At 39.1% G+C, this 16,618-nt stretch overlaps 1 protein-coding gene across 2 annotated transcripts; it reads left to right on the forward strand.

The window, feature by feature from the left end:
• Positions 1-848: 848 nt before the first annotated feature.
• On the forward strand, positions 849-11,818 carry LOC127650924 (splicing factor 1-like). 2 transcript variants are annotated; one of them, XM_052136584.1, is made up of 12 exons: positions 849-1,241; positions 1,415-1,543; positions 3,475-3,550; positions 5,530-5,682; positions 5,779-5,868; positions 7,659-7,842; positions 9,271-9,386; positions 9,475-9,582; positions 9,684-9,870; positions 10,231-10,444; positions 10,575-10,739; positions 10,863-11,818. In XM_052136584.1, exons 1-12 carry the CDS (start codon positions 995-997, stop codon positions 11,180-11,182), a joined length of 1,989 nt encoding a protein of 662 aa, XP_051992544.1. In that variant the 5' UTR covers positions 849-994; the 3' UTR covers positions 11,183-11,818. The 2 variants fall into 2 exon arrangements, with proteins under 2 accessions (XP_051992544.1, XP_051992553.1); XM_052136593.1 differs by lacking the exon at positions 3,475-3,550 and having other exon boundaries at positions 1,093-1,241.
• Positions 11,819-16,618: the final 4,800 nt, after the last annotated feature.

A 16,618-nucleotide genomic window follows, 5' to 3' on the forward strand; every position in this document is an offset into this window, starting at 1 on the left:
CAGAAACAAAAATGCCTTAGTCTTCTAAAACATTTTAATGGTGATGTGTAATATAAAGGCATGATAAAGATTATATCACTTTAATCTTGGTCGAAACTGAACATTCAGAACAAAATCAAAAAAAGGCAAATCAAAAAAAGGCAAATCAATTAGATATACAGTATTCCCCTTCATTTTAATTAATGGGCATTTGCTGTCAGCCACGCTAAACCACGCCCCCAGCATTGCCAACAAATATGCAATAAACAATTTGCACGTTAACATGATTTTGGTGTGATAAAATCACTTTCTATCATTTTCTGTGAAACGTTATAACCAATTTTCAACTCTGTTTCCATGACGATGTCAACAAACATTAAAATGACTGTAGAAAATTACAATTTAAAGAATTTGCAACTCAAATAATAGACGAGTTTTAACAGAAAATGAATTGCTTTAATAAAATAAGCTTCAAATTTCTGTCTTTATACCCACCAAAAATTGGCCCCCATTTACTTCCATTGTAAGTGTCTCACTGTAACCTCGATTTTTGCTTCTTTTTTATTTTATATTTTCAAGTAAAGGTGGGCCGATTTAAAATTTATTTGTGTGGTATTCAATACTATGCCACAAATGGTGTCGGTTGAACCCGTGATTTTCGGGGTGAGTGTCGAGACCGTCGAGACCGTCTACCATGCTGGGAGGTTTGACTCGTTTGCTGAGCTCTTGAACAGCCAATGAATGCCAACAAATCATTTTGCCGGAAGTACGACACACTCCAAATAGTCCAATGACTTGAGCCCACACGTAGATTGATATGATCGTAAACCAATCAGATTGTTCGTCAATGATGTTCAATCTCCTTTGTCAACCGCGGACGCCATTTTAACCAGTGGATGACAGAAGAAGACTCCAAGATCAACGACACACGTTTATCTACATCAGGCGTTCTGAAAAGGTTACAGACATTTTCTGTGCAGACATTTAACAAAAGGAAAGCCCCTGACGTCCAGAAATGGCAACGGGAGCCAACGCAACCCCGCTGGGGAAGCTGCACCCGAGTATTGGCGCTAAGCGAGGCTTCGACTCCGGGCCCGGCACGGGTCTGATGGCTCCGCCCGTGCCTGCGATGTCTTTCCCGCTGCAGACCTTCCAGCAACCGCAGTTATTAAACCAAGGCTTCCCCCAGTTCCCTGGAGCCGTGAGTTCTGCGCTCTCAAACCCGGTTGGAATAGGGATGCAGGCACAGACGGGTAGTGGAGGTAAAGGCCGTAGGCTCGTTCAGGGCCAAAGTCCCGGTCCTTTATTGTTCTGTCCGTTATTGCTATTCGGGGTTTTTAATTCATTACATTATATAGCACATCCTTCGATGCATCAGCTGAATTATTTTCCATTCTGAATAGCTGAATACTGTGTTGTGTACTATCCCTGATAGATTTCGGCCAGAAGAAGCGGAAAAGGAGCCGATGGAGCAGCGAAACCCCCGATCAGAAGACCGTTATCCCGGGCATGCCCACTGTGATCCCTCCCGGGCTGACCCGCGACCAGGAGCGAGCTTACATAGGTGAATATCTGAATGTCCTCGTCATGCAATTTGTCTTATGAGTTTATGAGTTGGGGGATGTTTAATCTGCACCCAAACAGCTCACTTTGTTTTGTCTCCGAGCCCAAAAATGTGTTTTATTATTATTTCCTCACTGTTTGCACATCACATGCAGTATGTAGTTGCTGAATTTCCTTAGTCTGACATCCTTGCTCATCAAATTATAAAATGAAGGCTTAATGCCTGGATATTTGCTGATTATTGGGATTCCTTTGAGCGTTTTACAAATTTTAGTGCAGTGTTTTAATTAACCATTTTGAGATGGTGTTCTCAAAGGAGTCATTCAATGGAAATTCAGCACTTGGCCCCCCAACTTCACACAAAATACTAACTTCTTCGATGTGCAACATGAGGATGTTTCTTTGTTTAGGAAAGAGTAGCACTGTGAATGTTTGCGTCACATCTGATGTCCGTTAGCAAGAACCCACAGTGTTTTCTGATGTTGCCGTGTGCTGTGAAAGGTCTCCAACTGCAGGCTCCATCACTGCTCATGTTTACTATGCCAAATGTCTTGGGTCAGATTTGACCGCAAAGCAATGCTGGTCCAACATTGATTTGTGAGTCATCTCCATCCCCAGTGTCTGAAAGCATCGTGTATTATATTGCTTTCTCATTGCTATCAGGCACTTGTTTTGCAGTGGCATGTGGTGTAGTGTTTGTTCAAAGCTAATGTGACTCGAAAACCGGACATGCATCACTTTAGCTATTCCTTTATTAATATCTGATGCCTCATGTCTCTTACCATCCACATGCACCATTCAGACAACATGTGAACTGTGGGGTCTGATTCTCTTAAGCATGTCGTAGAGAAATGCATGTGTAAAACCATTAAACGCTTCCATGAGTGATGCAAAACCTTGATTGATTACAGGTCACAGTTTTGGGTTTGTACAAACTAATTTGATTGGTGTGGATTTAGGCCTGGTTAAATCTAGTCTTTTAATGCATGAAAGATCACAATCCACTAATGTTGATTGGTTCATCTGATAATTTTTCAATATTGGATTTCAGTTGTCCTAACTGCTGGTAAGTCGTGAGCCGTCAATAACTCATTCTGTTTTTTTGAAGTTTCTTGTTAATGGTTGCTCACAGTATGTAACTGTTCTAGTTTTGTGGGCCTATTTAATTTTCTTTATTTCTTTTTGCATTGTCTTGATGACAAAATAAATGGAAATAAACATTAAGAGCAATGCAAAACTCATCTTAAGTGTCATTGTACAGGTTGTTAAGCCTCTTTCAATCTAGTTGAGGTTGCAGTTGCTCAAGCCTCTCAGTTTTAGCCAATATGATATTTTATTCCGAACCCTAATTTTTCCCCTTAGCAGGCCTTTGTTTTTGCCACCATTTCCTCCCAATTTAAATGATGATTGCCTAATGATAATTTTACATATATTAAAATTGTGATCTTTTAGTATTGTGTATAATATATATATATATATATAAAGTTGATGGTATAAAACCAAAAGCCTGCTGCAATGAACCTTCACCTGTGGAATGTTGTGTTTTTTTTTTTTTTTTTTTTACTGAAATCCTTCCCGGTGTCTGGATCTTGGATTGGCCCTACAATAAACGTAGACATTTTCCTAACTTAATTTTAGGAAATCTATATGAGCTTTTATGAATACTTTAAAGCTCAAACCTACGTGTATGTTCCACAATTTTAAGTGGGATTTCAGTAATTCAGAATATTGTTTGAGGATCAGAAGTCTTAAGTTGACCTTGATTCTTAGTGACCTGACAGTTGCCATGGTCCATTTTTTTTATTCATTGTTTAACCTTTAGTCACATTGATTTTTACAGTGTACTGTTTCTGCCTTTGTGGGTTTTTTGCCGTTAACCACATTTCTCTCCGTCCTTGTTTTTTTTTTCTTTCCTAACCTGATTTCTTCCAGTCCAACTGCAGATTGAAGACCAGACACGTAAACTGCGTACAGGAGACCTGGGAATCCCTGTTAACCCTGAGGACAGGTCGGAATAACAATTTAAACCCACCAACAGTAACATTTTATTTACCTTTTCAATGCGTCATTTTGTGTGAGGCCAGTTTGTAAATGTGATGCCTCACAAGTGATTGTTAAATGAAGTAATAAGTCTTAATTAATGCCTTGCTCTAAAATGACCTCATATCTTTGCATCTCTTGTAACAGTAAGTTTAGAAATGTCTTATTACAATGAAATTATCAAAACATTCCAGTATGTAAAATGTATGGTAGAATTTTAGCACTCAAACAATTGGATCTGTTTTGTATGGAGAAGCAAAGATATGACCAAATGCTATTATATATGGTTGTATCCCAAATATTTCAGTTAATGCTGCCAGATAACTAGCACTTCAGCCAATAATATATTGTACAATTATTAATAGTTACCTTTTATATTTCTAATTTAAGACATCCAGTGAACCTAAGATTTACTGTTGATGTGAACTGATAGTTTGTTGATTTAGTCTTTTTGAAGTTTTAGTTCTCTTTAAGAAAATCAGATTTATATTTTATTCTGAGCTGTTCTTGATTTGATATTAATGCTTTGATATCTTATTGCATGCGTTTTAAAATGATATTTTGTATTTATCCCAGTGTGGTTCCTGTAGTTAAAGTTACTCGTTTTAATTTATCAAGGAACAAAGTAAATTCTCCTTTAAGAGAATTGCAAGAGGTTTTAAAGGTGTTTTGCTTTTCATTAGATTATATATGTAATTTAAGGCCTTTACTTGTTAACCTCTGAAATGCAGGATTAACAAAACGCGCAAATCCTTAAGTACCATATTGTTGGTTGATTGGATGGTCAGTAATGGTTTTCCATAATGGGGCTACCACCATTTTGTCCAGGAATTTCCACAGTATTCCAGATTTCCGCAATGAAGACCGCTCGGAGGAGACCCTCTGACCTTTTCTTTCTGTAATAACCATAACCATAACTCTGACCTTGGCCGCACATAGACTTCATAAGCATTTAACATAGCAGGAAATGTCATGTTTCTGACGTGAGTGTCTTTCTAGTCGCCATGCCCCATGCTCTCTGAACAGTCGTAGGTTCTCCGGCAGAACTTAATCCAAAGTTTTTACAGCGCCAACTCTAAAAAGGTTCTTCTTAAAGGTCTATCCATTCCAGGATTTAGGAACGATTGCTCATCAACCCCCAGCTCGCAAAACAAAGCTGGGTGGACTTCAGGTTGTCAGCGCTGGAGATATCAAATTAAAAGAAACCAGCAGAAAATTCTTCCCTCTTTTTTCCCCCCCAAACTTTTCTCCTCTTCGAGTTGCCTCTAATTAACCTGTCACGCTTGTGTGGAAAGTTCATATATAATCCAGATTTATTTCTCTAACCCAAATTCCCCCTCTCGTAACTTTTTTTCAAGCACAGAGCCTCGTTGTTCCGACTAACAGGTTTTCAGCACCATCCGAGAGGAAGGTAACCATTGGAATTCTGAGAGGTTGTGAAGGTTTAGATCAGCGTACAAGAAGAGATGCTCTTCAAGTGTGTTGGTTGACTCGTTTGTCTCGGATCCGTTTTTATTTTGTCCCATGTACTATTAGATAGAAACCCACTTTGTCATTTTAATACACTCTTATTTATATATATATATTTTTAATTCAATAGGCTTCTTGATAGGTTTTTGATAGGTTTTTTTTTACTTTTAGAAATCACTGATGTTCCTGTTCAGAGTTCCAAGATTTGTTTTTACCTTTTTAGTGGTTCGGTATGCTAGGTTGACTTGTCTGGGCATGTCTTTTTGCCCATTCGTGCCCCTGTGTTGCCTGTCCACATGGCACACGAACACTCTGGGGCATCCCATGGACTTAATTGACCACAAAACAGGAGCCAAACGAGTATCAGTCTAGAGTAGGCAATCCAGTGAGCATTTAACAGTTGTTGTAGGTCTAAGTACCACTTTTAAGATTTTGACTGTTTGTTTTGTACCTTCTGTTCTTCCTTTCTTTTCACAGGTCTCCATCTCCGGAGCCCATCTACAACAGCGAGGGGAAGAGGCTTAACACACGTGAATACCGCACACGCAAGAAAATAGAGGAAGAGAGACATTCTCTAATTACTGAGATGGTGGGACTCAACCCTGAATTCAAACCCCCTGCTGACTACAAGTATGGAGTCTCTCCCTTCCCCTGTAGTATTATCTTTTCTCTGGTTCTGTAATGATTGTTCTGCATTTTCTTTGCTAATCTGTTCATCAATTTCAGACCCCCAGCTACTCGGGTCAGTGATAAAGTGATGATTCCTCAGGATGAATATCCGGAGATTAATTTTGTTGGACTGCTTATCGGGCCTCGGTGAGTCACAAGATGATTTTTCTGAGGTTTTTGAACACACAACTTGGTTGTGCTTTAAACTGTTGTTACGCACCCCCTTTTTGAACACAAACCATGAAAATGTCACAGCTGAACTTAAATGGTCATATTTAAGTATTTAAATGGTCGGACCCTTTGGAGTATGGACACAGTTGTAGTATCTTTTGAAAGAAGACACTTTGGGCTTTATTTCCCAAGTTTCAGAATTAATATATGTTGTTATTTTTTTTTAAAGTTAGAGAAGCTGAAATTTATAGTAATGGAAATATTTTGTGCTAAACATGTTTTTATAATAATAAAAAAAACAATAATAAAAGTGCCAAGACAACCCAGAAATACAATGTTCTCAAAGCCACAAGTCTATAAAAGTTATGTTTCAAATTTGAAGATGATCTAACAAAAAATGAGGTTCCTGCAAGCTTTTTTCTCTGTAAAATCGCTGGGCGGCATACAGAGTAAAATGAAGACTCTGCCTTTCAAGACGACACAAAATCTGACTGCTCTGCTATTATGAATAAAACGGCCCCATTTTTAAAAATAGACTTTGGAGACAGGCGCGTTTTGTTTGAGACTCTTAATATATAAGATATTATACAGTTTTACAACATGAATGCTGCTCTGATTGCATAGTTTGTTGAACGATGATGAAGGGTAATTCAGGTGAGATCGCATGTAAACAATGGAGAATATATCAATATTTCTCAGATTAATCACTTTTATGGACAAAGTGCTTTTGGATGTTTTTCAATGAACGCTTATGGACAATTGACCCAAGTGTGGGGAACTGGATTCATCATCGCGTTTTCATAACAAAGGTATGAAGTCCCGTTTTGATATTGCATGTTTTCATTTGTACTCCTGGCACAAATAACTAAATTGCTGTTTCTGGAGCATTGGCGTTTTGAAACATAGATCGGATATCAATGTTGAACCCATAGACATTTGAAAAGATGTATAATTTGTTAACATTAATTACATTTATAGACTAAATTATATATTAAATGGAAGCATTTAAGTGACGTCACCAATGCATGCAGAGAAATTGCGTATCAGCAGGTTAATCTGGCACCACTAGCAGACTCGAATGCATTATTTTGGCCGAAGGAGCCGCTCTTGTAGCCGAGATTTCACTCTTCAGTTGGCGGTGTGATGCACTTTCCAATACAAACTGATTGAGGGCTGACAGTCATACCAACTCGCAACTCTTATTCCCTGTCACGTGGAGCGTGCCAAAATGACAACAGGAGTACCACATTAGCATAAACAATTGTAATAGATGTGATAACTTTACCTTGTAAAATTATATGATTGTGTTTTTATCTTGTGTATGTCCATATTCAGCTTTAAGTGAGTAAAGAAATTACGTTAAATAAAAACAGACTGTTATGCCTCCACTTTGATTTATAAGTTATTTAGTTTAGGAAAAATGCTTTGTGACCAAATCACTGAACAGTAGATTACAATCAGCGTTTGTGAAGATAAGCAGGTGAGTGCAATAGCAGATCAGCTTAATGTCTTGTCAGTTCTTCAGTAAAGAAGTTAATTGGTCACTTGACAAGAACACAAGCCTGCCTTGGCGACAGAATGATTTTTCTTTTCAGGCAAGCTTGATGTGCTTATTCAGATTTTGAAGCCATAAACTCAGCAGGATGGCCTTCTGTTGGCAGATGCTTATGCTTGTCTCTCACTGATAGAAGAAAAATCTATCAGTGAGAGACACCGGCTTTAGTCTATATCATTATCCAATTTCTGTCTGGTTCTTGTTTTCTCAGTGGCAACACTCTGAAGAACATTGAGAAGGAATGCTGTGCGAAGATTATGATCCGTGGCAAAGGCTCAGTGAAGGAAGGGAAGGTGGGTCGTAAGGATGGACAGATGCTGCCTGGTGAGGATGAACCTCTTCATGCCCTGGTCACTGCTAACACAATGGAGAATGTCAAGAAGGCTGTAGAGCAGGTGAGTCTCCTTCAGACCTGATTGAAATTCTTAGCCTGTCAAATACATTAGAAGAATCCTTTATTTTTGTCACACATACGTTTTGCATATATACAGTGAAATTTTTGTTTTGCATGTCCCAGCTTGTAAAACTTGTTCAAAAACTCTACATTGGATTGTACTTATGGAGCTATCAAGTAGGGCTGGACGATATTACCTAAAATCAAAATGTTACCTCGATTACGATTAATGAACGACTATTTTTTGCTTTTTTTTTTTGCCCTCATAGTTCACTGGCAAGGTTTGTACTGTAAATATGCTCAACAATATTTTTTTCTAATAAAAGGGTGCATTTCGTATCTTTGTGATTTTAAAAATAATTGAAACTATTTATGGTTATTTATTGAATATTTTATACAATTGAAATCAAAGCACACATTGCTTGAATTGAAAACATCTTCTGAAAAACATTTCAGTTTATGTAAAAACCAAGATTCCTAAAAATTAGAAAATGAATAACTAACTTTTTTTGCGAAGAAAATAAATCATTTTAAAAAATGCCATGTGCAAAAATGTAAAGAACTGCTGATTAAGAGCAGGGCTTGGTGGCACCTCTAATTGATTAGCAGGCTGTGTGCTCATAGCGTTATAGATTTGAATCGGACTCATGATCGCTGTTGCATGTGATCTTCCTCTGATCTTGTACTGTCACTCTATTTTCAAGTATTTATTCTAGGTTCTTACTAGGAAACACTAGCATGTTGACCTTTTTAGGTTTCAGGCAGGATCTGAAGCAGCGCAGTTTGGGAAAAATATGGTTGTGATGTATCACTGTGTATCTTCTGTGCAGAGTTTTAACGAGGTGTTTAAACCCACTGTGCTCCTCTGTAGCTATGGGAGCCATATCCTTCGCGATGTAGTAACAAATGGTGTCAGTTATTACTTTCCATCTTGTATCCATTTCATATTGTGTAGAATTTGTAAATGTTTGTATTATCGACACCTGCTTTGTGGAGTTACTGGGTGCTTGTTAGTGTCTTTTTTTCAGCCATGCACTGTTCGTATTCGGTAACGTGATTGTGTTGAAACAGTTTGGTAGTATTACCTTTGACTAATGCCAAAATGTGTCCAAATGACGGACACTGAATTTTCTTTGGTACAACCTGCTTCTGTTGCTCAGTTGACTCAGTGTTTGAGTTCGCCTCCATGTTGTTTCCATTCCACTGACTGGACTGGGCGGAGTCACGTGACCAAATGCAGTAGTATGTTTTTAAGGGGAAATTAGTAACCGATGAAAAAAAAAAAACGAAATAACCGACATTGGAAAATTAAGTCTGTTAGAGGTTCTAAATTTCGGTTTCAATTACTTTCGATTAATTGTCCAGCCCTACTATCGGGAACCCTTAGCATATCACTAAGTGGTTTCTCTTATCTTGATTGTCCTCATAGATACGTAACATCCTCAAGCAGGGGATTGAGACACCCGAGGATCAGAATGACCTAAGAAAAATGCAGCTGAGGGAGCTGGCACGGCTCAATGGCACTCTAAGAGAGGATGACAACAGGTGAGAGATGGCACATCTTTGGACCATCTTCTCAGAGCAGTATGCATGTAGATGTTCTTTGATACTCATGTACATCTTGTTGTCTCAGGATCTTGCGTCCATGGCAGAGCACAGAGCCTCGCAGCATCACAAACACAACTGTGTGCACAAAGTGCGGTGGAGCTGGTCACATTTCTTCAGACTGCAAATTCACCAGGTAACCAGAACCACTAGCTGTCTCGTGATCCATACTAATGAGATATGGAGTCTTTACAATGATAGTTTGGTGCCTTTTAGCAATCTCAGTCCTCTTTGCAGTTCTTTTGCTCCTCGGGCAGGAGAGCCACCCCAGTCTGCCCAGGATAAGGCCCGAATGGATAAAGAGTACCTGTCCCTCATGGCTGAGCTTGGAGAGGCTCCAGTCCCTTCCTCTGGTGGGGGCCACAGCAACCCTTCCCACAGTGGACCACGTCCAGCAGGACCAACCAACAACCAGCCACCACCAGTACGAACAATTTCTCTGGATGAGTAAAACACTCTTAAGACTGTCTTCACTGGAGTTGTTGAAGTGAACTTTCTAAACCATTTATTTATTTGTCTTATTGGCAGGAGTTGCACCAGCATGTGCAGTATATCCATCTACTGACTACGTTGTGTCATGACTCATCCACTTTAGACTGCATTATTGATTATTATGAGTTCTATTTGCTCTTATTGCGACTCACTACTCGCATCCAGTGTAGATGGGATGTTAGACATTACCTGAGTATTAAATGGTTTGAAAAAAAAAGTTTATAATGTGCTTGTTTATTAACTGGCATTTTTTTTTTTAATAACTAAAGATCTGTTTTTAAACCACTTTTAGAATCGTCCACCTTGGATGAATTCAGGCCCTGCTGATAACAGGAATTACCATGGCATGCATGGGGGTCCTAGTGGCCCTCATAACTTTCCTCCACCAATGCCGAACATGGGTGGCCCTCCCATGCCTCCAAACCCCAACGGAATGCCTCCCCCCTGGATGCAGCCTCCCCCTCCTCCAATGGGCCAAGGCCCAGCTCCACCTGGACACCCTATTGGTGGGTATAAGTCCAGACTGACATCTATCTATGTTTAGAATTAATGAGTGCATTCAAAATTTTTATGTCATTTGGCAGTATTCCAGAAAGCTATAAAAGGGTTTTTCCTAACCTTTTGATTTGTGTATAGGTTTATTGCCCCCACCCATGGGGATGATGCCCCCACCTCCACCTCCCCCCAACAACCAGCCACCACCTCCACCCTCAGGACCTCTGCCACCATGGCAACAGCAGGCTCCTCCCCCACCACCTACCAGCAGCATGGCAACCAGTGCTCCTCTACCATGGCAACAGAGTGAGTAAAGATTTCATGTCATTGAATTGTAATTTTTAGCCTCTTTTGAAAGTACAAAATTGTTCTTTTGTAGGAACATTTTAACTTGGCATATTGGCACTGATTTGCTTATATTTCCATCAGATACAACCACATCATCTACCCCTGGTACTGGAAACCTGCCTCCCTGGCAGCAGCCTCAACCGACGGCCACCTCTGCCACTCAGCCCCCTCCACCCATGGGCGGCTCTATGGTTCCCCCTCCACCTGGGGTCCAGCCCCCACTTCCGCCTGGTGCACCTCCCCCTCCACCACCCCCTCCACCTGGCTCAGCAGGCATGATGTATGCACCCCCTCCCCCACCCCCACCCATGGACCCTAACTTTGTAACCATGATGGGGATTCCTGGAATGCCGCCTTACGGGATGCCCCCAGCACCTCCACCTCCTCCACCCCAGAGTTAAAGCCTCTGTGTAGTCTTTATGGCCCTGTGACCGTGCGGTGATGCCTAAAATATATATACAGATACACCACAGGACTATACCTAGTTCTGTTCATTTAACAGCTTGATGTGTTTAGTTGCTAAAGGTTTTTTTTTAATATTTTTTTTATATATATTAGCTTCGGTTAACATTTTTTGTTTTTGTTTTTTGTTCTTTCTGTTTGGACAAAGAAATCGAACCAGAGACTGAGAGAGATGTTGTTGGACTTTGTAAATTTCTTAAATTGTTAATGATTTTAAACTAGTTATCGATTGATTGGTAGAATATTTGTTCATGCTGTTAATGTTGATGTGCTGGAAATGTGTATTGATTTTTTTTGTTTGTTTATTTTTCCTGCCAGCCTACTTTTTCATGTTTTCTTTACTGTACCTCTCCAGTGGAAAAAAAGGAAAATACAGTGATTCAATTAACAATGTTACAATAATAACATTATTTTTGTTTTATTCACAGTACCCCCCCACACACCCCGTTTTAATTTGACCGGTTATTTACAATTATTGCCTTCATCAAATATATTTCAATATTTTTGTAATTAAACAAGAGTAAATAAAAGTTGGCATGGCGTCAGGTCGAGTTGAAGCTCTCATTTTAGTGTTGATTTGACAAATCTGTTAATTGATCTTTTCGTTTGGCTCAAGGCCACAAAAATGCTTGGTGTTATTTTGTGACAGTGGATATGTTTGATCACTGAACCTGGGTGCACGGAGCAGAGAATCTGAGTTCTTGAAATTTAGCTTATATGGTTTCACAAAAGTTCCTTGCTGCTTAAGGAATAGTTCACCTAAAAAAAACAGCAAGGCCATCCCAGATGTGACATCTGCAGAACAGAAAGATTTTTAGAATATTTCTGCTCTAAGTCCATACAATACAATGCAAGTGCATGGTGGCCAGAACTTTGAAGCTCCAAAAAGTTCAAGAGTAATCCATAAGATTCCAGTGGTTTAATCAATGTCTTCTGAAGCGATCCAATTGTTTTTCTTTTGGTGAGAGAATACCAAAATGTTCCATTTTCACTATAAATATTGACATCAGTAGTCTCCTTGGCGATCATGATTTCAAGCTCAATTACACTGTCTTGCTCCATCTAGCACTCTGCAAATGTATCAAGCGCTAGGAAGTGTGTAATCAGGCTAGTGTTGCATTCTGAATATAGTCATCAAGGAGGAACCTAACAAGCCCATGACACCTAGGACAGTTAAGATTGGTGGAAGGGTGAGACTGATCAATTGCAGTTAGATCTGACCTACTGAAGTTTGAGACATTGAATGGTCATTGGTTGATTTATGTGCCTTAAAGGTTGCCCCTGGGTATCGCACTGCTAAGATATTAATCAAACTGATCACGGCAGTAGTGGTAAATAATGATAAATAAGTCATCATCTTTGAGAACTACAGGGTCAGGAAAGGTATGATGCGGTCTGCCCATAGAAATACATAGACACCTCTTTGGCCGCTGGATCGTATGTCAATGTTGTCGCCATATTGGACCAGGCAACTTGCCATAACTCTCAGGTAGCGATACTGGAGGAAATGTGCCTGACTTGTGTTCAGCTTGTGGCTGTACAAACATTTGCACAATCCAAACCATCTCTCGGGGAATTACCTTTCATAGGTAAGACTGAAGAGTTGTTTCTGTTGTATACACTCACCTAAGGAACACCATACTAATACTGTGTTTGACCCCTTTTCGCCGTCAGAACTGCCTTAATTCTACGTGGCATTGATTCAACAAGGTGCTGAAAGCATTCTTTAGAAATGTTGGCCCATATTGATAGGATAGCATCTTGCAGTTGATGGAGATTTGTGGGATGCACATCCAGGGCACGAAGCTCCCGTTCCACCACATCCCAAAGATGCTCTATTGGGTTGAGATCTGGTGACTGTGGGGGCCATTTTAGTACAGTGAACTCATTGTCATGTTCAAGAAACCAATTTGAAATGATTCGAGCTTTGTGACATGGTGCATTATCCTGCTGGAAGTAGCCATCAGAGGATGGGTACATGGTGGCCATAAAGGGATGGACATGGTCAGAAACAATGCTCAGGTAGGCCGTGGCATTTAAACGATGCCCAATTGGCACTAAGGGGCCTAAAGTGTGCCAAGAAAACATCCCCCACACCATTACACCACCACCACCAGCCTGCACAGTGGTAACAAGGCATGATGGATCCATGTTCTCATTCTGTTTATGCCAAATTCTGACTCTACCATCTGAATGTCTCAACAGAAATCGAGACTCATCAGACCAGGTAACATTTTTCCAGTCTTCAACTGTCCAATTTTGGTGAGCTCTTGCAAATTGTAGCCTCTTTTTCCTATTTGTAGTGGAGATGAGTGGTACCCGGTGGGGTCTTCTGCTGTTGTAGCCCATCCGCCTCAAGGTTGTGCGTGTTGTGGCTTCACAAATGCTTTGCTGCATACCTCGGTTGTAACGAGTGGTTATTTCAGGCAAAGTTGCTCTTCTATCAGCTTGAATCAGTCGGCCCATTCTCCTCTGACCTCTAGCATCAACAAGGCATTTTCGCCCACAGGACTGCTGCATACTGGATGTTTTTCCCTTTTCACACCATTCTTTGTAAACCCTAGAAATGGTTGTGCGTGAAAATCCCAGTAACTGAGCAGATTGTGAAATATTCAGACCGGCCCGTCTGGCAACAACAACCATGCCACACTCAAAATGGCTTAAATCACCCTTCTTTCCCATTCTGACATTCAGTTTGGAGTTCAGGAGATTGTCTTGACCAGAACCACACTCCTAAATGCATTGAAGCAACTGCCATGTGATTGGTTGATTAGATAATTGCATTAATGAGAAATTGAACAGGTGTTCCTAATAATCCTTTAGGTGAGTGTATGGTCATTATAACATTGTTGAAAGCTAACTAGTTGGCCACCAGAGGCAGGGAGTATTAATAGCTAGCGATAACGTAGATAGACGAAGGGAATGAGACATTGCGTTTACTAACGCACATGGGGAGTGCCTTCATGCACACCTATTTGAAACCTCTCTACAATAATGCAAATATTCTAATAATTGTAATTGGTTATTTATTTGGACTCTAATTTTAGCCCCCTGCTTGTGTTAGCGTGTTATGTTACTCTTTATTGCAGCAGCATTACATTCAGTGGTGCACGTGTTACTTCAATAGAAACAAGTTTGAGAAACTGAGGTAAGATATCAGTAGACACTTTCAAACATGTTTTGAAGGCTTTAAAGTTTTATTATGCAGAACGGACCACAAATCGACCCACGATATGCAGAAAAGTACAGCGACAGTTGTCAGCCTGGCTTCAATGAAGAGCTGTTTTAACTGGTAAGAGAATGGACAACATTAGCAGAGTAAAAAATATTATATTATCTGTTTTTATTTGCAATGTAGATACTTTTGCAACATGCAGTGTAACAATAGTCTTATAAAATCACGTGTTTCAGATAGTTATAACTTTTAATATTAATAGAAAAGTTGACCCAAAAATGTAAATTCTGTCATCATATACTCAACCTCATGTCCTTCCAAATCCATGTGACTTTCTTTTGCAGAACCCCCAAAAAAGTATATTTTGTATTCCATATAAGTAAAAGTAAATGGTGAGCAAAATAGCTTGTTTTGGTCACCATCGACTTTCATTATATGGACAAAAACATTCTTTAAAATATCATCTTTTGTGTTCCACAGAAAAAGTCATACAGGTTTGGAAGGACATGAGGTTGAGTAAATAGCTGTGTGTAAGGTCTTGCATAAGTTGGGATGTAAAGTTCACACTAAGGACTTAGTAACTACTAGTTAGTTTGTGACTAAGTCGGTGCTTAATTTGGTTGCTCCACCTGTTCTTAAGGCAAGACTTAACTAGTTGGTCGTAAACTCTCCATAAAGTGATGCGTAGTCGCATAATATGACATTTACCTGCATTGATCCAATAAACAGCCTTCAAATTTGTCTTAAAAAGCTGTGAACTGCAATTTGATTTTGTTACAGTTGATGTTCAAACCTTGTTTGTTCACGTAACCGTCACGAGCAGCTCTCTTGAGAAACATATTTTGATAATTTAAATATTATTTGAATTATTTAACATTTTACACTTTTATATTTGACAGTCATTCATATGTTTTTGAAGCCTGAAAAGGAAATCATACCCTTATTTTATTATATGACTCAAGCTAAATGTGTATAAATGAATTAGTGAGTTTGTATGTAATTAATCGTCATATTCATGAAACACCTAAAACAGGCAATTAATCGTCATAATCACAATTCATTAATAGTTTTGACAATTAATTGTCAGCCAAATTTCACAATCGTGACCTCTAATTTTCATTATTAGGATCCTACCTTGTGAATTATTTTGTAAAAAATGTGTATGAAATTTCAAAACAGATTGAATCATTATTAAAAATGCGATTTCATGACGTCATATAAATTAAATTAAATATACATTTTTAAAAAGGTAAATGATATTAAAATCACAAAGAATAATATAAAATAAATTGCAATATAATATATTGTGTGAATATATATATGAAGTGCCCCCCTCAGTTTGCTTAATATATTTTGTTAGTTATGTTATGCTTACATGTCGTCAAAACTCGGCAAGTAAATACAAAAATGTATTCGCTAACGAATCTTCTTTCTCCAACGTATAGGGTTGAAAGTGTCTACTTAAATGTACTTAAACTGCAAAATGCTGCATTTTAAATACTATTATTACATGCGGATTAATGCCGACAGTACAAAATTTACTGATAAAACTAAATTTGCCAATCAGTATTGAGTAATTACAACGATTCGTATTTTGGGTGGCCAAATGGGAAATGGGGGGTTCAGTTCACTGGGGTTGCAGCCTTTCTTCTTTTTTTGTCCTTGGCTGATCACATGCCTGTGTGTTGAAACTTGACACTGGGCGACGCATCCTGAAAACTGCACCGTTTCAACGGTTTCATGCTGAAGAGTGACGCTTAAAAGGAAGGTTTTTTTCTCTTTCGTAAATGCCAACGTCATACTTTATGTCGAAATGATTGATGCCTGTCATGCAAAACATGAGCTCATTGATGTCATAAAATATCAGTCTGCTTTTTTATTCCATCAGTTACACCTGGTCTAACTAGTCTTCAGTAATATTTAGTTTATACGTAGGGTTACGTCCTACCGAAGTTTAATGATGCAACACTCAAATATTTAATAGAGCGTAAATTGTGACTTAGTGCCCATTTACGACACAACTTTCATAAAGCTGGTGCAACCGACCCCTGATCTTTATATCAAACTTTTATTTTTTCTTCTTTTTTGCAGTACAAGCTTGCCCAGAGTTTTCTTAAGCTGTTTGGAGTGTGATGCAGCACGTTTCCTTGGCAATGAAGTGGAGTCTGATGTTAGTTCAGCTTTCTGCAATGCACTTTTG

This window comes from Xyrauchen texanus, chromosome 1, assembly GCF_025860055.1.
Source record: "Xyrauchen texanus isolate HMW12.3.18 chromosome 1, RBS_HiC_50CHRs, whole genome shotgun sequence".
NCBI classification, from domain to species: domain Eukaryota; kingdom Metazoa; phylum Chordata; class Actinopteri; order Cypriniformes; family Catostomidae; genus Xyrauchen; species Xyrauchen texanus.

Coding starts and splice junctions, on each gene's coding strand:
- LOC127650924 (XM_052136584.1), top strand. CDS start 995: ATGGCAACGGGAGCCAACGCAACCCCGCTGGGGAAGCTGCACCCGAGT. Junction 5,683..5,778: donor AAACCCCCTGCTGACTACAA/GTATGGAGTCTC, acceptor CATCAATTTCAG/ACCCCCAGCTACTCGGGTCA. Junction 10,445..10,574: donor TCCACCTGGACACCCTATTG/GTGGGTATAAGT, acceptor ATTTGTGTATAG/GTTTATTGCCCCCACCCATG.